Source organism: Argopecten irradians, chromosome 2 (assembly GCF_041381155.1).
Source record: "Argopecten irradians isolate NY chromosome 2, Ai_NY, whole genome shotgun sequence".
NCBI classification, from domain to species: Eukaryota; Metazoa; Mollusca; class Bivalvia; order Pectinida; family Pectinidae; genus Argopecten; species Argopecten irradians.
Window position 1 is genome coordinate 35928293 of NC_091135.1, and position 22496 is coordinate 35950788.

General features: G+C 35.1%; 2 protein-coding genes and 1 long non-coding RNA gene across 4 annotated transcripts in view; 2 read left to right on the forward strand and 1 right to left on the reverse strand.

Moving 5' to 3' along the window:
* Positions 1–2366, reverse strand: part of LOC138315317 (uncharacterized) — a 6330-nt gene extending 3964 nt beyond the window's left edge. The window contains exon 1 of the long non-coding RNA XR_011207483.1: positions 2305–2366. This is a non-coding gene — a long non-coding RNA (uncharacterized lncRNA). The remainder of the gene's footprint in view (positions 1–2304) is intronic.
* Positions 2367–4997: 2631 nt separating this feature from the next.
* Positions 4998–12129, forward strand: LOC138315318 (solute carrier family 52, riboflavin transporter, member 3-B-like). Of its 2 annotated transcripts, none has more exons than XM_069256235.1 (3): positions 4998–5261; positions 6677–7950; positions 8513–12129. In XM_069256235.1, exons 2-3 carry the CDS (start codon positions 6709–6711, stop codon positions 8708–8710), a joined length of 1440 nt encoding a protein of 479 aa, XP_069112336.1. In that variant the 5' UTR covers positions 4998–5261; positions 6677–6708; the 3' UTR covers positions 8711–12129. The 2 variants fall into 2 exon arrangements, with proteins under 2 accessions (XP_069112336.1, XP_069112335.1); XM_069256234.1 differs by lacking the exon at positions 4998–5261 and adding an exon at positions 6418–6555.
* A 4344-nt stretch (positions 12130–16473) lies between these two features.
* On the forward strand, positions 16474–22471 carry LOC138315321 (uncharacterized). Its single transcript, XM_069256249.1, has 5 exons — positions 16474–16744; positions 20129–20297; positions 20627–20919; positions 21636–21787; positions 22198–22471. The coding sequence occupies exons 1-5, from the start codon at positions 16720–16722 to the stop codon at positions 22261–22263; spliced, it is 705 nt and encodes a 234-aa protein (XP_069112350.1). The 5' UTR covers positions 16474–16719; the 3' UTR covers positions 22264–22471.
* Positions 22472–22496: the final 25 nt, after the last annotated feature.

A 22496-nucleotide genomic window follows, 5' to 3' on the forward strand; every position in this document is an offset into this window, starting at 1 on the left:
TACAGGTTTTAGGGGTGTTGGTCCTTGTGACATTGAATGTAAGTCAAGGTCTGCAAGCATATTAACAAAACTGATAGCCATTTGTCTCAATATGCAATAGGCCCAATATTACGACTCTCAGGCTTTCAGAACGTAACAAGATGTTGGTTAAAGATTTATGTTTCTTAGCCCCTGCAGAGACTTGGAGTAACTTGTCTACTCAGGTGGCAATCTCTCTTGTAAACGTATTACGTATACTCATCACACAAATACGTATGTAGTTATACAACAATGCTAGTCAATAGGGATATGCATTTAAATGGTTGTTGCGTTTCCATTAATTGATAATGAAGCTATATATATTGAAATTAAAAATAATCAAAATACCATGTATATAATTAACAAAAACTTTTATTTCAAAGGACAGCTCATAATTACATGTAATTTTATTTTTTTTTTTTTTTTTTGACACTGGCTTCATACATATATCAGAAACATATATACAACAAAATGTATATATTATAATGTTGAATAAGTACCTTATCTAAATTAATTTTGATCATTAATGCATGGTTGTGACAGACATGCTTGATTTCCGCATAGTACATAAAGCTCCCGTCAGCTCCACTTTACAACTGCCTGTCATGACAATAATTAAGGTATTTCAGCATCATTTGCTATGTTCTGCCAGTGTATATTGTCTGATTATTGACCCTGACTCTCCAACATGTACATGTATGTACGTGTAACTAATTAGAAAGGTATTGATCTGTTTAAAATTTACAAACCTCTATATGATTTTTAAACGATAAAATTGTCTTAACAAACTTCCATTGAAACAATTATAAAATTGCGAAAATGCTTGTATTTAATGTAAATGATAAATATTAAATGCAATATATTTTGCATATCCGGTTGGAAATGAATATCAGTAAATCTTACCTCACAAGAATGACATTAGTCAGGGGGGAAGCATGATATCGGCTTTATTCTAAGATAAATAGCCCCCATTTAGATACCGTCTGCTTCCTTTGATGTCAGACAACATCGTTCGAAAAACGAAAGTTGGAAGGTGAATGGGGATAATTCACAAAAGAACGCTGGTTGGGGTCACCTAAGCGCTTTTGACCAGCAGACAAAATACAAGGTAGATCTGGATCACTATGTTGATTTTGTTTGTTAATATTTCAATGTTTACAGTATCAATAACCACCGAAAATCAATAAGATATCTTTATTATTTATTAACAAGAGGCCCATGGGCCTTTTGGTTCTTGAGAAGAAGTCGTTTAAAGATTTTAGCCTTTTTGACCCCTGTGACCTTGAATGAAGATCGAGGTCATTCATTTGAACATGCTGCAGGCCTGATATCAGTACCCCGGGTCTTTTGGCTCTTGAGAAGAAGTCGTTTCAAGATTTAAGCCTATTTGATCCCTGTGACCTTGAATGAAGGTCAATGTCATTCATTTGAACAAATTTGATAGCCCTTCATTCTAGCATGCTACATGCCCAATATCAGTACCCTGGGCCTTCTGGTTCTTGAGAAGAAGTCGTTTGAATGAAAAGTTAACGCACATCGCATGACATGACATCTGTAAAGCTTGACCTATGATCAAAAATGGTAAATATTGGATTGCAAGTGAGTACCATGAATGAAGATCAAGGTCATTCATTTGAACAAACTTGATAGCCATTCATCCAAGCATGTCACGGGCCCAATATATTTATCCTGGGCCTTTTGGTTCTTGAGAAGAAGATTTTAGCCTATTTGACCACTGTGACTTTGAATGAAAGTCAAGGTCAATCATTTGAACAAACTTGATAGCCCTTCATCCAAGCATGTCACAGGCCCAATATCAGGTTTCTAGGCCTCTAAGTTATTCACAAGAAGTTGTTTAAAGGATCTTTAGCCTATTTGACCCCTGTGACCTTGAATGAAGGTCAAGGTCATTCATTTGAACAAACTTGGTAGCCCTTCATCCCAGCATGCTACAGGCCCAATATCAGTACCCTGGGCCTTCTGGTTCTTGAGAAGAAGTCGTTTAAAAGATTTTAGCCTTTTTGACCCCTGTGACCTTGAATGAAGGTCAAGGTCATTCATTTAAACAAACTTGGTAGCCCTTCATCCCAGCATGCTACAGGCCCAAGATCAGTACCCTAGGCCTTCTATGCTTTTACACTTTCAAGTCAATTCAACTTATTCAGAAATAGTTTTAACACATTCCGATAATTTTACCAAAATAAGGCAAATTAATATAAATAATTAATTTTATGAACATTGCACAGAATATACAATATTAGTAAGAAATAGAAAAAGAAGACTTACAGAAGTAGAAGAGTTTCCTCCTAGACAAATCCAAATTCCACAAAATATCTGTGAGACCAAAACACACCGGTTTGTTCCTCTTTCTCCCACTTTTTCGAGATCAAAGGAATTATACAAACACTGGAGAACAATGGCACACCAATTATAGTCAGTTCTGATAAAGTACTGACTTACAGGTAGATTTTTAACCTGTAATTTTGCAAACAGTCAAAATTCTATTTACTGTTAATATATGTTATATATGTATTTTATTCCCATTTCAAAAGTTTTCATATTTTTATCACACTATCTTAAAATTAATTGATTAATGAGAGATAATTAATTAAAATCAATATATATATATATATATAACATTTGAAACTTAAACAGTATAAGAGATAATTAATGAAAATTAAAACATTTATATATATGGTTGATCGCGCTCTATCCACTGTGTAATGACGTGATGAGGTGAATGCGGTGGTGTCGTGTGGTACATCAGCGTCTTCAAGGTCGTTGAACCAGGAAAACAGTAGGGTTGAGTTGGATTTTCAGTTCCGTCATCTTCTTCGACTTTAGTAGTGTGAAAAATCGTTGGTAAGTTGTCTGGGTCTTGCTGGGAAATAAACTGTAGACAAGCGGGTATATCTATGAATGGTGTAGATCTGGTGAAACTGGGTCGGACAAGTTCCATCACAGAAGAGAGTTTTGGCGTTACATATGTCGATGAGGTAGCTGAATGTCGCAAAGGCCGTAATGCGGGATTGGTTACCATCGCCAAGAAGAAGGAATCCCTCTCCAGCAGTCGTCTGTGTCCACTTTCCCTCGAGATTGATGTCTTGGATGGTCTTTGTTAGTTGGGTGCGTCTGGCGTTGCAGAGTAATGTCGATCTTGCTAGATTGAAATGTTGGTAGGTGTTGGACAGTGGAGAGTGTATCGTTATCGCAGTCGAAGTTCGCAGTTTGGTAACCCATTCTTCGTAGATCCTGGGTATGGGTTTCACCTCCTCCACGTAGCGGGTACGGATGTTCTCTATAATCTCCAGGGCGGTGATCTTGGCGTGGTCCTGCGGATGGTTGTGGGGGTGGCGGCCATTTCCTGTAGGGATGTTGTTGCGGGTTCTCAGTGTGGCGGGGCAGTCGGGTATCTTCTCTCGTCAATTAAGTAGTCAATCGATGGACCCAAGCCATCGGGTGTCCGCTAAACCTGCCTATATTATTAGGCTTTTTTAATTTAATTTTTTTTTTTTTGCCTAATATATAGTCAGCTCGCGGTACCTCTTAAAAATGTGAAATCGTAGGCCAGGTGCAGAGTTGTTTAATTTCATAAATGGGATGTAACATGGGGGCAGTGGAGTACATAAGATCCCAATATATAGGTATGTGCACGTTCTGTATAAATAAAAAAGCCTAATAATATAGGCAGGTTTAGCGGACTAATTATTGTATTATGCACAAAATTAAATAGATAAATAAAATATAATGCCAGCATAATAAAAATAATGTCCTATAATTTAATTCTCTGATATGTATTAATTCAAAACTATATAAAAGACATCTCCTTAGTATAACTGTCTTCTATAGACTTAGCTGATGAAAATGGTATATGATATGTAAATATTGTTAGAAATTAGAACACATGTAAAATCCAGGTAATGTGGGAGAACACAGGTAAAAGCCAAGTAGTGGATATGTGAAGCAGACTATAACTGCTGTCACAACATAACTACCCCTATGTTATTATAAAAAAAGTGGGAGAAACAAGAACACACCAACACACCTGCTCTCATTAAACTCTCTCTGTGAACTGCCCACAGACAAAGAAAGTTCTCCAAAGATAGAATTTTGTAGGGAAAGTTTGATCAATAAAAACATACATTATTTTATCTATAAACTAATAAAATCAATAAGTCACCTGACTGGTACCTACCCACACCTATTATCAAAGAATGTGCTCATCCATCCATGCACTCTCTCATTCCAGGTAATATACAGGTATACAGGTAAACAAGACAGTGGCATATAGACAGTAGTGGGACAACACATACATGTAGTGCAGGGGTGCAGCTTAACTTATAACTATACATAAATACACTAATACTAATTACATAAACTAATTAGTTACTTAATTAATTACATAATTAATTACCCTGCCACATACTGCTTTCACATCTTTGTGTACCATGCTTTCATATGTTTTGTACCATTTACGTCACACAAAGATGTGAAAAAACTTTAACATGATAAAAAAACGTTACAGTTTTTTCATATCTTTTTGCCAGGCTCTGAGACCACCTTCCAATATATTCAGATGACCCAAAACGGAATATCTGTTATGGAAATAAAAAAATCCTTCTCTTCTGTGGTTTCTTTCTCAAATGGGAGTTTTGTGATGAGGATAGAGTGTGAATATATTAATAAAAAAATAAACAGAAAATTCGGCTTGTTATTTCAATAAATTATCTGGCTGCGCCCATAAGGCCTTGCCTTGGCTTCAGTCATATTAAAGTCTTAATGCATTCTAACGTGCATGCATTCCGCTGTAGGTGGAACTTTGTTAATCATTATCAGAAGATTTAAATGTTTGGCGGGGACAAAAAACAAATTCGTTTTTTTTTCCATTTCGTTTTAATTTTATATGTCCCGTTTACCGGAAGTAAAGCGGGTAAAGCGAGACGCTTGAACGTATTTTGTGCTTTTTCCACGTTCTCAATAAGCGTCAAGATGATTGAGACTAAAGAAAAACACCAAATTGCGTCATCTGCTAACACGACTGAACAGAGTACAAAATAGGACGATTACATAAAGTGCCGGTATCATATTTTAGTGTGGATAACAAAAGGAGTGTCTTCTGCCGGTTACTGTTCATATTTAGAAACATACAGCAGATGCTATATGATAATTTCATAGAGCCTGATCAGATCATGATTTAGTGAACCCACAGGCCACAGAATCTCACAGATTTTTTTAGTAGAAAGGTACTCATTCATATGATGATTGTTGTGTTGCAACTGTATATGTACATTGTATGGAAAATTTGTTTGTCTAATTAATGGTATTATCATTCGTTATCTAACTGTGTTTCGTACCGCATCATTGTGATTGACACACTCCTTTAACAGGTTGGGCACAACCTACTCCAACAATGTTAGAGGTTAACACGGCGAGATACTTTTTAACATTGCGTCGTGTCGCATATCCACCCAATGTAATCAGGTGGAACAAGACCTCATACACGTGTAGGAGTAGGCACAACCCTGCATATGGGTAGGCATAACAGATACCCATTTGAGTAATAGTTACCTGTTTGTAGTAATCAATAAGTTACCAAAATGAGGAATTCTGTGAAAAGAAAACATGTAATGTAATGTTTGTGTTTTTAAAAATCATAATCAAACAAGAGATCCTAGAGGCTTTGCTGCGCGGGCTTTCTGCCTTCACATGCGTCTTCAGTCGGAATGGTTTGGTAGTAGACTAAAGGTTTCACCCTTGTGCACACGGAGTGCACTCCATTTAGACTACAGGTAAACACGGACTGCACAAGATTTAGACTACAGGTAGACACGGAGTGCACTACGTGTGAACACGGTGTCCACTACGGGTGGACATGGTGTCTAGGTACATTTAGACCTAGACAAACAAGGTGATGTGTTATAGTTAGGGATAGGGGAAGAATACTGTAACAACCTGTACACAGTTAATTTGCTATGCAGTTAATTTGCTTTTATAACTTCTACTACTTAAACGTCCTAATTTATCAGTTAAATTGTATGAAAATATGTATTGATACATTTACGTTATATCTATCAATTCAAATAGACTGTAATGATTACAGTACGAATGGTTTCTAGTAATTAACGGCAATTTTATGTTGCAATAAATATTATGTTTCTGATCGCAATAAATATTTCTATCTGTCAAAGTCCATATAGACTGCAGAATAAATAGATCTTTTCTCATTTCTCTGTAACACATTATCTATTACTAGTAGTCTGTCTGTCTGTCAAGTGGACATATTACCTGCATGGACACGATGTCCACCTGTAGTGGACACCGTGTTCACACGTAGTGTACTCCGTGTCTACCTGTAGTCTAAATCTTGTGCACTCCGTGTGTACCTGTAGTCTTAACCTCGTGGACTCCGTGTCCACTCGTAGTTCACACCATGTGCACAATGTGTAACCTTTAGTCTATTACCAACTGTATATGCCTGTGATCATAGTACCATGCCACCTGAAGGCACCTGTGAAGGCAAAAAGGCATTGCTGCAAAGTCAGAGTTTTTCTTTTGTTATTTGTTATTCATTTAAATTTACCTTTGCATGGAACCATTTCATTTTACAAATGTATATATGTATAAATAAGAAAGTCTTCAAATTAAATTTATGTTTCAGAATTTGAAAGGCAACCAGATCAGTTCAACATCATGGGGAGAGGAAAGAACGTGTTCAGCTGTGGAGAAATCAATGTATTTGTTTACATTGTGGTGGCCATGTTTGGTGTTGGTTCATGGGTAGCAGTAAATGGATTATGGGTAGAGCTACCAGTCATGGTTCCCTATCTTCCAGAGGGCTGGAAACTGCCATCCTATCTAACAGTCATCATCCAGTTGGCAAACATTGGACCGATTTTGGTAACACTTGCCTATACTTGCTCTAAAGATTCGATTAATGAGAAGGCTATTGTGTTTCTAATCCTTACTGTTGGAGCAGTTGCTTGCCTCCTCCTGGCATTTTTCTGGCGGACAACGTCGTACATTGGTGGAGAGGAGCACAGCACTGCATTGTTAGTTTTACAATTTTTCCTGGCTTGTGTAGACTGTACTTCATCTGTTCTCTTTTTACCATTTATGTCATTGTTCCGAGTGGAGTATATGACAGGTTACTTCATTGGTGAAGGTATGAGTGGATTAATTCCAAGTTTAGTCGCTCTTGGACAAGGAGTTGGCAAGATGACATGTCAAAACATGTCAGTTTTAAACCAAACTACAAACATTTCTCATTATGAGATTCAACCAATTTATCATGAACCTACATTTCCAGTCGAGGATTTCTTCTTTTTCCTATTTGCAATGATGATAATGAGTGGAGTTGCATTTACTTTACTGAATTACCTCCCTTACTGTAAGAGAGAGCACACTGTGGAATATGTCATGGACGTCGAAGGTGCTGACTCAAACAGTTCAAGCAGTAATTATGAACTGTCTAGTGATCATGGTAAAGTGCGAGAGGAGGAGTACCAGGATCCATCTCAGACTGGTCACTCTAACACAGAACTGGTCCCTAGCAATAAGAAAAAGAAGCCTAGCCTAGCTGTATGCACAGATACTCATTCTTCATTAGTTAGCGAGGCGTTGAGCAGGAGGACATATTTTTATTTTTTGATTCTAATAGCATGGATCAGTGCTATAAGTAATGGTGTTCTGCCTTCTGTCCAAACTTATTCGTGTCTACCTTACGGTAACAGTGCATACCATCTAGCCGTCACCTTATCTAGTATCTCCAATCCCCTGGCTTGTTTTGTAGCCTTTGTGCTACCAGAGGCATCCAGGATAATCATTAATGTGCTCACTTTTTTTGGGACATGTGTGGCCGCCTTTATCATGCTGACTGCTGTACAGAGTCCCACTCCGTTGTTGGTCGAGAGTAACGGTGGTCCAGTAATAGTGGTAAGAATTGCTGATAACAAATGACAAAAGTTATCTGATACTACAGATGTGAATTTAAGCTAATTTAAAGCTGTTTAAGGCAGACAAAAAAATATTTTACTTGTATACATGTACTTGACAACCTTGCCAAAAATATAAATATTAATATGCAACATTCACAAAATTTTGCTTAATCAAAAGGATGGATAAAAATATTTGAATGTTTAATCATTATAAAGCAAAGAATTTCAATGTGCACATACCACGGTAGATGTTTTAAAATGAGTACAGGATATATACTGTAAAGTCTTAAACTAACTTTCTTTCACAAGGCATATTACATTCACAAATTTCACAATCTTTACCATTCATATTGATACAAAATTCCATTCAATTTTGAATCAGAAAATGTTAATCTTTGTGGATTTCTTTTTGAAATGGAAATTGTCAAAATTTGTCATACAAAGTTGATTTACAGTATTCCTTACAAATATTTCCTTCTAAATTGTCAAAACTTATAATTTAGAATCATTTTCAAAATATCATTATTGTATTTAAATTTTTAAAACCTTTATTTTTTCAGGTACTGGCTTGGGTCCTTTTTACAGCACTCATCTCATTTTCAAAGGTTTCCATAGCAACACTGTTCAGGAAGGAAGGGAAGCGAGCTCTCCTGTGGTGTGGAGCTATGACACAGTTAGGATCAGTCATTGGTGCTATAATCACATATATTTTAGTCAATGTCCTCACTATATTTGAAAGTGCTCCACCATGTGCATGATGACCTTGAGAAAGGTCAAAATGTTAAAAAATAATTTTGAATTAATTTATGTAACATATCAAGAAACCAAAATGAATTTGTGTTCAGTAATGAATTGTAACATGTACACGTATATAATAATGTGTGCCTTTCAGGGCTGTGGTGGCTGAGTAGTTACATGTAGATGGTTCTGAATTACAACCACTAACCCCACCTTGCCAGGTACAATTGTACTGACCCTTGCTAAATAAGTGGTTTTTATCCAGAGTTCCCAGCCTCCTCCCTTCCTATCTCCAACTAGAACTAATATACGTAACCGGCCTACGATATCTTTCGGCCGGGTACAAAATGGTCCCTATATGTCGTAGTGAAGCACTGCCTCAGAAATTCACTTGGGCACAGTTTTCTATACTTTGATGTAGGTTTCCAATTATTTTAGGCATACACATGCATTTATATATTATTTTTATCCAAAAGAAACATAACGACCATTCTTAATATCTATTTTACTACCCATAAGACGTCAAATTCATAATTTGTAGACTTCCCATATAATTTTCCTTCAAAGAGACCATCATATATCTATGTGAAAAAAATAATGTCTCACTGTGAATTTGATATTTTATACGGTTCAGTTTTATTGCCTAGTAGGTAAGTGAAATCAAACAAGTAAGATAAAATACAGATGTTTTAATAATGGTTTACACAAACATTTCTTTGCGCTATTAGCAGTGATAGACACCAATTGTAGACGACACTATTATCTGTCTAAAAGTCTTTTGAGCTACAATATTGCAGCTAATCTTAAACCTGACACTTCATTAACTTGAAGAAGAAAACAATGTACCAAACTTGGCAAACTATGCCATTTAATTTATCTGTCCCAAAGGATCTTAATACCATCCTCACTTTCCTTGGTAACATTAAGCTGGACATTGGAATGGATCTTACCAAAGGGGTCACAAAAGTGTTGTTGTTTAGTGAGCCTGCATATATTTTATACATGTTAACACAAAGTTTGAAATTGAACAACTTTTTCTAGACTTTTCATGTTTCATTTGAAGGATTCTGGTTTTGATCGATTGCTGTGTGTATAAATGAGTTTGTATGCTGTATTTGTTCATGCACTGGTATTTACATAACTGTATTGAGTTGCAATGGGTGACGATTAAGGCCCAAATTAAGGGCCTCAATCTTGTTTGATGCATGGACATTAAAATCATGTATTAAAGGGCCACTACTTTTCCATAACGACTTTTGATTTTTAAAATGATAATGCATTATGAGATCTATAATATTGTAGTGCCCCAAAAGTAATTAGTTTAGCACTGTGTATACTACATTTATCATCGCCTTCTGAACAATTTAATTAAGATAAATAAAATCTTTTAAAATTTTTATGAAAACAAAAATAATAAAATAAAATGCTCACAAAATTTAATATTCTCAATTCTGAGTGGAAGAAAAAAGGAGACAGAAAAAAAGATAAATAAAATCTTAATTTTCACAATGCTGACCGTCTAATGTTTTCCGCTTTCATTCTAATTACTGCACGTTAGTCAACTATCACTCCACCAGATGACAAAACAGTGAAATAAATCTTCACTGTTAACATTGATTATGCAGGGAATCTTGCATCTTTTTGGTGTTGTAACTTGATATTAGGCAATTTATTGAAATTTTCTTATGTTGTTATTGAAACATTTATTTTTTGTTTATGAAAGGTAGTGGGCCTTTAATATTTGAAATGTGTACTTGCTTTAAATCAGTTTCATCTTTTATTTGCCAGGTTTTTATCTGTCTTATTATTTATATTCATTTAAATATATGTTTTGTTAATTTATATTGCTGTTAAAATTCTCTATTTTCAATACGTTTTCTTATTTTGTCATTTGCTTGATCTCAGAATCTCCACACTAAAAGTGAAAGAGAATTTTATAATTATCATTTGATATTAAAACATGCAAATGATAGATACTGTAAATAGAGTGTTTTACATGAGTGGCTATGTACATAAATGTGAGATTTTATTTATCAAATAACTGGTTTTTGTGGTAATATAAACAAAATTTTTAATTGTGTTTCCATATAAGAGAGGTGAAATTAGGCTCAGATGTACAAAATGTAGGTGGCATTTTCATCTACCAAGACAACTGTGCGATATAGTTATGTCATATTATGATGTCATTATTACTGGTGTAACAATAGTGATACATGTATCATGCATGTGTCTTGCAATATTTATGACATGGATGAAGGAACCAGTTATGAGATGAATCATGTTTCCTTATAAATACTTGGCTATAGAGTATTTTTCAAGGATGATTATTAAATTGCAATGTTAAGATCAAAATTATTCTTTTTTTAAACATTTAGTTATTTCATTTGAAATATATTGTTTGTATGCATTGTTTAAAAATCTAAGAAATATATATTACAATATATTGCATGGATTGATTTCTATCAATCATCAAAAGCATTCCACTAGGAAAAGAAACATTTCTATTGAAATACTGTGGTCGAGGTGTGATTAATGATGTACTCCACTTTTCTTATGTCCTGTTTCCAATCTATTAGATGTTTTGATGGAAATGAAGTTGAACGCGGAAGCAATGATTTGCCTTTTCGCTGTGCTCTGTTATTAATTATGTATTTCACTTTTATTTATGCACTTTTTCCTATTTATTAGATATTTTGAAGAAAAAGAATGGAACATGATAAGCAGAGAAAGCATTTCAGTATTCTATCTTGGGACCATTAGATGTATCAATTATAGAGCTGAGCCAAAGTTCTTCATTCCATAAATATCTTTCTGAAAATGTTTTATTTTTCTTGGAAAGATCCATGAGAGGACCAAACCTTACCTGACTATAATCCAGTAAAGACTCGGTAACACGTGATTCCATTCCTTTAATGCAGAATTATTTATCATTGCTTAGTATGCAAAAAATGATTTTTAAATAGTTAGTTATCCATAACCAAATGTAGGTATTTTGAAGATGTTATTTGCACTGTAAATCTGCCAATGACGTGGATCACTTGCATGTATTAATTCTTGATCTACTGGACTAGAACTTACTGTAAGAGTAAATTAACCAGATTGAGATTTCTTAGTGCATTTTAATGAGCTTTAGTGCCTTTAAATATTAGATTTTATCAGAGTATATTTTGAAATGATTTTTGTGCTTTTGCTTTTATAATTGTGTCTGAATGTGTGAACAATATATTATCATGTACATGTACCAGAGCTCTGACGGATTGAAAAAAGGGAACTCATTCTGGTAGATCAGTATGGAATCGTAGCACTGTTTTCATTATAGTCTATTGTTTTTGAAAAGAATTTCACAGTATTAAACAGAGTCTCTATTGTTCGAATTATTTCTATTTGTTATGAATTTGATATGATGTACTGGTGTTTTATTAAAAGTCTTAAATAGAAATATGTTGTGTACTTTTTCGAGACGAGACGTCTTCTCAATTACTGAGATGTCCAAACAATTGGTATGGAATATAAGACACACTGGAAAGGAGGGCAACCAAAGTTGTTTGGATTAAAGATCTGTACCTTCACTTGAGATATTTAGTACATCACATGATAATTACTAGGAATGCGATTGGATAACAGCTATGATCTATTTTGCGACAGTTCCATGTCCTTCTTGACTACGGGAGACTATACCTGACTACGGGAACTATACCAAAGTATAGTCCCCCGGGAATGAGCACGCGACCAAATATATGACGTCATAATGAATGTCATATGACGTACTAAATCCATTTTGGCCCTTTCCCTCGGGAACAGTTCTATAGTGTTGTCTGGCGAGGTATAGTCCCCTCGTCTTCGATTCGGGGACTATATCTCTCCAGACAACACTATAGGAGAACAGTTCACTCTGGAAAGGGCCATAATAGAATAATATTGGAACATGCGTCAACTATGTCAAAGTCTGCACTAAATAACAACATCAGTGATTTGATGATATATACAAAATGTAGCCTTCTGGAGCGGAGAGCTACAGACATGTACCATATTTATTTAATGGTCACAAAGTTGGAATGTGCCAAGTAATGTCTGTCAATAACTGTAAGGCTTTTATTATACATTTGTCCAGATGAAAGACGAACAGATAATCCAGATTCCTGTGAGGCCAGAACAGTTAGAAATACCAAAATCTCCAAAGTTTCTCAAAACCAAGAGGCTATCAAGTTATTAAAAAAAACTTTGGCCTTTATTCAAAGTCGTCACTTTTAGGCTAAATTGATTATTCTTAGGCTAGAAACTGGGAAATATGTTAGCGTTACATGTTATCAGCATGCACGAATAAATGACTACCAAGGTTGTGTAATTAGAGAGCATTGGCCTAATAATGTGTCTATGTGGACGAAATGCTATCATGTTAATAACTCAATTTCAGGAGTAAGATAGTTGGTGTATGAAAACCAAAGTCCTGCTTGACGATCGATTCTATGGACAGATTTGTAACGTTTGTATAAGGACACAAGATTAACATAAATCAAGACCACTCGAATCCCTTACAGAAATAAAAGGCTACAATCACTAAGCAAGTATGCAATTGCGACAAGCTCACATTTCGTAAGCATTGTTTCCCGCAAACGTTTGCCGCAAGCTTGCGACAAGTTCACATTTCGTTTGCAAATTAGTTTACCGCAACCAGTTGCCTCAAGCTTGCTGCAATACCTTTCAGTAAATCCAATCTGATCTTCTTGGCATGTTTTATGAAAATGATACTTCATTTCATAAACACCAAAATTAAAAACTTTTGATGTTAAAATTTGCTACATGTACATTTTTCCATGTACACGTACACCCATAACATTTCGTACACAGTAGCACATGATAGGTTATATCTATCTACAGTTTGTAAAAATTAAGAACTGAACGTTAATTAATTCATATACAGTGTCTTAAGCATTCACCTCACAATATATAACTTTTCAGGCTAATTCATATACAGTGTCTTAAGCATTCACCTCACAATATATAACTTTTCAGGCTTACATTGCCCCCCCCCCCCCCCCCCCCCACACACACACACACGTATATGAACATGCCAGTTTCAAGTTTCAGATATGTAATTCAGTTACAGTTAAAAAAATTGGCCATGCAATTAGGTAAGTATACTAATTTATATATTAATAAGAGAAAACAGTAATTTAATTCTTCAATTATAATTATTGTTGAATTTAAACTTCATCAATTTAATTAGCTTATTATAAATCGTCATTTTCACCTCATACAATTCAATGTTGCTAATAAATGTAGATATCTTCTCCCTTCCAGTATCTTTACTTCCATAATCTTACATAATATTTACACTTTCAATAAGTTGTAGGCCTGTAGACCTACACATCTGTCACTTGTTCACATTGTAAAAACTTTCAGCAAATGATCAAAAATCGATAGAATACAGATCTAGACTGTATGTGAAGCCACAGCACAACAACAACAAAAAATGGCTCCTAAACTGATTCAACTGTTCAACTGACTGAAAACTAGTTTTCACTGGTTAACTGGGACCACTCTTATATTAGAGGTAAAACTCATCTAATAACAGTTGCCACAATCTTTGAACTTGCAAACGGCAGCTATCGACCTCTCAATAAATATGGTTGCTGCAATCTTCCCGCAAATAAATCTGCTTGCAAGCAAGTCGCGGCTAGTCGCAACTGCTGTAAATTTTTCTTGCGATCGAATTTGGTCACAGGAAGTTTGTGAAAAGAAGGTGTGACAAACTGCGGGGTCATTCTTCTCCTCAAGTTGTCCGGTTTATGTATGTTGTAGTTTGCAATTTGGAAAGAGTACATGTAATGACAAAATATCCTCAATACTCCAGAGTTACCATCAAAGTGGTTATATCCACCAAATTACTATGCCATACCAAAACTAAAGGTTCTATGTGTGAAAATTGATGATACAGTTTGCTCCTGTGATGTTCATGAAAGGAATAGAATAACGACATATGTCATGGCTGGAAGTTCGACATCCCTCTCTGAAATTGTCAAAGGAAGTCTCTGTAGGCATGTGATTGTGGTCAGTATTTATCAATAGTTACTATGAGATAGTCCAGGGGTGGATATTAAATGACAGCGATATTAACACCGGTAACATCTAGGATGTAGAAAGACGAAATGACTTTTGTCTTTTGTCTTTCTGTCCCGAGCCACAAATACATCGCCTTTCAAGACGTTGACCATGTATACAAACTTTTATCTTTCACTATTCATAAAAAACAACAAGTTTATGTTTAAAATCAGATTGCCTACAATGTTCAAAATATATAGGCATATAATCGTCTCTCGATCACTGTTGCGTCTCAGACGTAAGTCAATCGAATAGGCGCATGTGCCGAAATTCTGAAATGCTGTTTTTCATCAATACCGAATACAAATGCAAAAAAAAAAAATGCAATATAGCAAAAGATATGTGCTAAACATTTTCCGACAATGCCACAGCCGATTCTATGATAAATATGATGCTAGTACTTGATGAACTTTGACCACGAAATGCAAATAGATATATGCAAAAATCACCGCACTTCAATGATTATGTTATATAGAATAGGAGGTCAGCCCTTCCTTTATCTCATATCAACTTTGACCTGTAGGTCATATATGATACACACTTAAGTGTACATAATGTACCTGACCGTTACCTGTATGCAGGAAGGAAGCATTATGATTTATATCTCAGTGACATGTCCATTTGAAACCCACTATTCCAATTGTAAACTTTAGTTCAATTTTGTCAATGACCTAATCAGTTTCTTTGACACACCTCTGGATATTGATAGATAATATGCAGATAAGGCTATTGCTAAAATTCGATATCTCTGATATTCCTCTGTTGACAATCTGTGGAACAACGCTTGCCAGGTTAGATGGGAGAGAGCAATAAGATTTCTTGATTTGCTTCAAATTTAGGAGTATATGGTTTTGTTTACAGGAGTGAATGGGTTTATTTACAAACAATTACACATTTAAAACCAATAATCGCCAAGTTAAAGAAAGAGAAATGGACGGTCGTTTTACGATAACCTTTAGTCGTCTGCTTTCTTGCTCCTGTACATCACCAAAGTAGCTATCCTCGAAACTCCAGGCCCTAAGTTATTGTGGTTATATAGCCGTCCTTGGACTGTCTCTCAGTAGATTTTACGAGAAAACACCTGAACAATTGAAGACCTACACAAAGGTTTTTCTTGTGAAGATTACAAGACAACGACGCCCTTCTTCCAAACAATGTATGTTATTCGATCAACCTGTTTCTTTTGATATATATCAAATGACTAAACGACCCTGTGGATCGAGGAAGGAAGGAGCAAGGTTGACCATTCAAACTTTTTTTTTGTCTTGTGATATGCATGATACGATTTTTCAGAGTTCATTTTGCAGCCCAAAAGAATGCTTCATAACCTCTGTACAGCAGAGTTCTTTGTAAATACTAACATTTATGCTATCTTTGTTCGTCGATGAATTTCATGGAGATGCACAAACGTCTAATTATCCGTATTCATTTAAAATAAATTTCAAAGTCAATAGGGCAATTGGTGGTTATTATAACTTAAGATAAAAGTGCACTTTATCAAAGTACACAAGTTACTATATTTAAGATAAAGATAAAACTTATGAAATAGTGTGACAGGGAGAAGATATCGTCCGTTATGGCCTCGCTCTGGTTCTCCCTTCAAATTATTTCCATCGAGTTTGATCGTTATGACGTAAAGGATAGTCCACGCGCCTGTCACGAGCGTCCACGCGATGTCCACGGCGTGGAAAGTCTTACGTCCACGGAATACCACAGTTTGTGGGTCGATTTGCATATCGCGACCTGAAACTCATACGATTCCATATTCAAGACAATTCGCCCAGTTACTAAATTACGGTTAACTATATAAACTATGGCAGAATGCTTATGTATGCAACGTATATAATGCTTTTGACTCGCTTCCAGTTTAGAAGTGTTTATCATTGTTCTTAAAGTATTTACGCAAAATTTTGATTTAGCGTCAGACATGGACACAAGTCAAACTAATATAGGTATGTATGCACACCATTATATACATAATAAAGAAGCAAAGTCATTGAGACAGTGGTCAAATACTTACTATGCATTATATGCTTTTTCAAGATGAAATAGTGTTTCAGAAAAAAATGTTTGCATACGAAAATAAATACTATAGTTTATTATGCTGAATTAAATATTGTCTTTCACAAGAAAATGCATAATGCACAGTGTACAAAAATAGCATTATGTAGTTTCATGACAGCATTGATACTTATAGGATTTCTAGCCATTGGAAGTGTATTCCGTTTGAGAACGAGCTCGGGTTTTCACTATACCTTTTAGAATGGCATTTGCTTTAAAAATAGTACACACACTTTGAGGATTATCTTTTAGATGTTCAAATCCACTTGGATTTGAAAATTACCATTTAACGAGGAATTTGGAATATGTTTGTAAAGGTTGTAAATCTATATAAGTTTATGTTCCATATGGGCGCACATATGTGTATATGCATGTTTTCATTGTACCAAAACACCAAAAGTAGGTCATGAGCTGTGGTATATAGACATGTGTATAATTAAAAATGACATATATAGCTGTAACATATTGTGCCTGATAAATTGTTTTAGGCATAAATTACTGAAACGTATCACTACTATATATTGTAATACTACAATGGTATCTTATACGTATCTCACATAGGTGTGACGACTCAAAATAGATTGAAAAAGAAACAACTTCATTTACGTCTAGGCGTCGTTATATTCATGTAATTGAATTATATTATTCTTATTTATAAAAACGTTCAATACATAATGTATTTATCTTACTATATGATTATAAATTGTGACGTTTACCCTATACAAAAATTAGTTATTTCGAATTTTTATTTACCCATTTACCCCCACAATTACCCGATATGAAGAACAATTATTTCTGTTTAGACCACTCAACCCTGTAGACCCATTTGGATTATTCCAATTCAAAGGTTGGACTAGTCAATGAATAAAGTTTCAGTGGTATTTTGATAACCATTAGGATGAAACACGAGAGTTGGTACGAGAGAGCGTTGTCTAGATATATATTGCTTATTCTTTAAATTCAATTCGATTCATTCCATTTGGATAAAACAATTTATCTAGCCTCAATGTGACAAGTAACAGTGGTTTTAGGAGAAAATGCAGTAATAGTCTTTAAAATCAAATTTCGTTTGTATCCCCGCAAATACAGTCACGCGCCACGTGTATGATTTCTTTATCGGTACAGCGCAACAGTCAGCAGTCTGCGAACAGTTTGAACAATGACTAAACGAAAAATTCTATGTATTAAAAAGTATATATAGATATTTCAGGAACTATTATCACTGTTCATGTATCACTGTCGTAATAGGCACCCCTGGGATATGTCAAAGCAAAACTGAAGACTCTGTGTGCGACCACAGATGAGACAACTAGTTTGGTCCTTTGATCTGCATCAAAAGAATTGAATAAAGGGACATTGTGGTTGACTGAAGTTCGGCGTTCCTATTTCTGTAATCCCCAAAGGAAGTCTCCACAGGCCTGTGGTTGTTCAGTTTTTTTTTTTTTTTTTTGTTGTTTTTTTGTTGTTTTTTTTTTTTAACTGACTTTGGTTTTGCTATGCTCTATTCCGACCAATCACGGGCCAGAAAGACTTTCCATTGAAGATTACCGATAGTGGTGCACTTTCAAAGCCATACAGTGTACTGTTATTCGATAATTTTGATGTACATCAAAGGACCAAACTACCTGTTGTATCTGCTTTCACATACAGAACCTTCAATTTTGCTACGACATAGCCCAAGAGTGGCTATAACGACAGTAGTCGTGATCCCTGGGGTGTTAAAGAGGCTACAAATGATATTTTTCTCTATCTTTAATACAGGAGCAGACAAATGAGTTTTTTCCAATTATAAAAGTAAATAAAATCATTAAAAATATTTAATTGCGTCCCGAAAAACTCAATGGTACTATGACCCATATGGAATGAAGTATATATTGCACATGTACCAAAAATGAAATAAATTATTTTATATTATTTTTGTGTTAATTAGACATATATATACACACACGATTCAACACCCCTTTAATTGTTCAAATGATGAGTATCGTTTATGCTCTGTCGGCGATGGAGAATTTTTAATTATGCCATTCCCCGTATACTAAAGTACAACAGCAGTCATGACTGAACCATTCTAATGATCGATGAATTATATATGTGTGTGCCCAGAGGTTAATATTCGGCAGTATGATTCTCACTAAGGAACGATGATGGTGTCGAACTAGAACGAATATACGTACCCGGCCTACTATACCTTTCGGCCGGGTACGAATTGGTCCTTATGTGTCGTAGTGGAGCACTGCCCCCGAGAATCACTCGGGCATAGTTTTCTATACTTTATTTTTCAAAACAAACATAACTACCATTCTTATTATCTACCGTACCGCTCACAAGACGTCAATTTCACAATTTGTAGACTTACCGTATAAATTCCCTTCAGAAAGACCTTCATATGTATTATGCAAAAAAAAATAATGCCTCGATGAGAATTCGATATTTTATGTGGTTCAGTTCAAACAAGTACGATAAAAATGCAAGCAAACGTTTTATAATGGTAAGTATAATCATTACTTTGTTCGATTAGCAGTAATAGGCACCACTAAAGACGACACTATTTTCTGTCAAAAGTTTTGAGCTACAATATTGCAGCTAGTGTCGAACATGTCTGAAAACGTATGGAAAAGAGATATTGGGATAACAGGTCAGAACCAACGGAGTAATTACAAGTGAGCAAATGTTGTAACACGGGCTATGGATTTTAATCATACACATACCTCTATTTGTGTAATATCCGCATGATTAGAATCAAAACCCCGTGGTTGAAGTACATTGCAAGTTATAAGCATGCTAAACGCGCACTATCTTACATACTCATTTTCTTTTCAAAATCAATAGACACTTAATCTACTGGTCATTGATAGTAAATGGGATGAATAATACAGGCGTCGTCGAAACTTTAGAACAATTGATAATATCCTAATTATGGATGCTTTATCGCCGACAGAGCATAAGCAATACTCATCAACCAGTACTTCATACCATATAGGACATAGCGTCTTGGATTTTTTCGTGAACTTCTAAATGGTGATAATGTTGCACAGTAAGTAATTAGTTTGTAACCGAAGAAAAATACTAATATGTCTCCTGTTTTTGATAGCAAAAACATACCATTTGTCGGCGGAGTAGCACCTTTAAATAACTTTTGATTATTTTTTTTCTAACCATCATGAAAATTGTAATCTATAATAAAACCGATGTAATAAATTTTGAAGAAACCCTAAATTAGGTCGAGAGAAAAAGTCTATAAGAATAAGATACAATAACTATTATATTTGTAGAAGAAAGAGTGATACTGCAGAAAAATTGGAATCTCCAAGATGCCACCCCAAAGGGGATGATGCTTAATACCAGGTACGGTGAACTGTGTGATGCTGATGTCGCTGAAATACTTTCCTATCTACCCGAAATACAAGGTCTGGATATCGTGGAACTTGGTGCAGGGATAGGGTGAGACTTTGATTTTTAAATATGATTTTGAAAAATTCAAATTTCATGAAGTAACAAAATATAAAATTCAGACAATCTTAGCCGTAAAGAACGCCCAAGGGACCAAGACAAAATTGTCTGTATTGCCAAGTCTTTACACGCAGGTCAAATTGTCTGTATTGCCAAGTCTTTACACACAGGTCAAATTGTGTTAAAATTACCGTGTTGGACGATAAAAAGTCTTCAGTAATCATGTGGTCTTTATAGAGTGGAAGTCGCTAAGACAGGTTTGACTGTACAATAAAAACCGCGTATTCTTTAACACCACTCCTTACCTTTTCTGTTTACAGTCGCTTTACAAAACCTCTTGCGCAAAGAGCACGACGTGTACTTGCTGTAGACTTTGTGGGGAAATTCATTGAGAAGAATAAGGAGAACAACACGAGTTTAACAAACATAGACTATGTCGTAGATGATGCTATGAATCTTGAAGTACCTTTGAGCAGTGCTCAGTTAGTCTTCACAAACTGGCTCTTTATGTATTTCGAAGACGACTCCGCTCGACGTCTCCTTGAAAAGATAATGGGATGGCTCCAGGTTAATGGACATGTCTTTTTGCGAGAGTCTTGTATCCACGGATCAGGTATATATATAGTCCCAATTTTATAGAAAACTTTAGCTTACATCATAATTTAGTCTTTAACTTTTATGTTATCTACAGTATTGCTATTTTTATATTCAGCTTAGTTTTTAACTTTTTACCTCGCTGTAACCATATGTAATGAGTGCGCGTGTGGTTTTGGAGGCTTTTTTTATCATGTTGTGCCTCCTTGCGGTAGTGAAGTCTTTATAGTCATCAACTCAATTATGTAATATATATGTGTGACTCTATTAATAATTGAAGATATTTCATCGTAGTCTTTTTCAACCATCTTCAAAGAGGAAGCACTAAAAATTATACAACACGAACATACCCTAATACCCGAAATCACACAAACAGACACCACGCATATTACGTTGTCTACTCTACACATAAGATAGTCTTTATCTTAGCTTCAAATATTACAAAAATCAGTATTCCGTCTTTGCATATTACAGAGTTAGCTCCCTTGCGGGTAGGTATCCATTTTGACGTCATTATTTTGAGGGCACAATTTATGTCGTTTTCTCCGAAAAGTATTACGCTACGCTTGCAAAAACATGACGTCACAATTAATACTTGCCCGAAAGTGCAGATAACACTGTAATATGCAAATACAGAATTGGACGGCCATCGAAAAAATCGGTTACCAAAAATATAAAAATTTACAATCGAACGTGAGAGACAGATGTATTCATATATGATAGTATATGTTTTAGGTGATATCCCACTACAGAACTTTAAGACTCACTACCGCCACCCAGAGGACTACCAAAATATGTTTCTCTCCGTTACTCAACCTACAGAAGACGAACAGTCCGTCTACGGATTTAACATTATTGCGTCAAGACCAGTAGAAACCTATCGAAAGGCAAGTTCTCATTTTGAGAAGGTAGCAATACCAGTATGCACTAGATGTTTCTGGCTGATATTAGCTCTAATACCAATTATCTATTAGAGTATTTCTTTCTGTTTACGAAAGCTTACTATCAAGCGATTGAAATTAGCGTGTTTTGTGGGCGATTGAAATTAGTGTTTTGTGGGCGATTACAATTAGCGTGTTTTGTAGGCGATTAAAATTAGTGAAAATAAATCGCGTTTTAATTACAAAATCAAATGGTACATGTATTTATAGAACTTTTACGCTGTAAATCACGAAAAATTAGGCATGAAAACGGGAAATAAATTCGCTGCGAAAATATGTTAGCTTACGTTTACGTGCGGATTGGATGATTTTTTTTAAAACTTTAACCTTTTACGTAATTTGATTCTTTATTTTAGGTGATGAAAAACGGTAACCAGATCACATGGCTTCTGCAAAAAGTGAGAAGAGACGCCAACAATTAAAGACACGTCCAACTTCCTGGAAACAAACTCTTTTACCTTTCTTCCTCTCTAAATAAAGCCGTTCTGCTACATCTGTATGTAGTTTCTGTGGTAACCGCGGTGATCTATACTTCTGTATTCATATTTTCATCGTTTATGTGTTTCATACTAGAGCTGTCGTTAATATCATTATACTGTTGTTAACAAAATCAAAGTTATTGCTTTATAATTTAATTTTGTTGTTGGAATTTGTT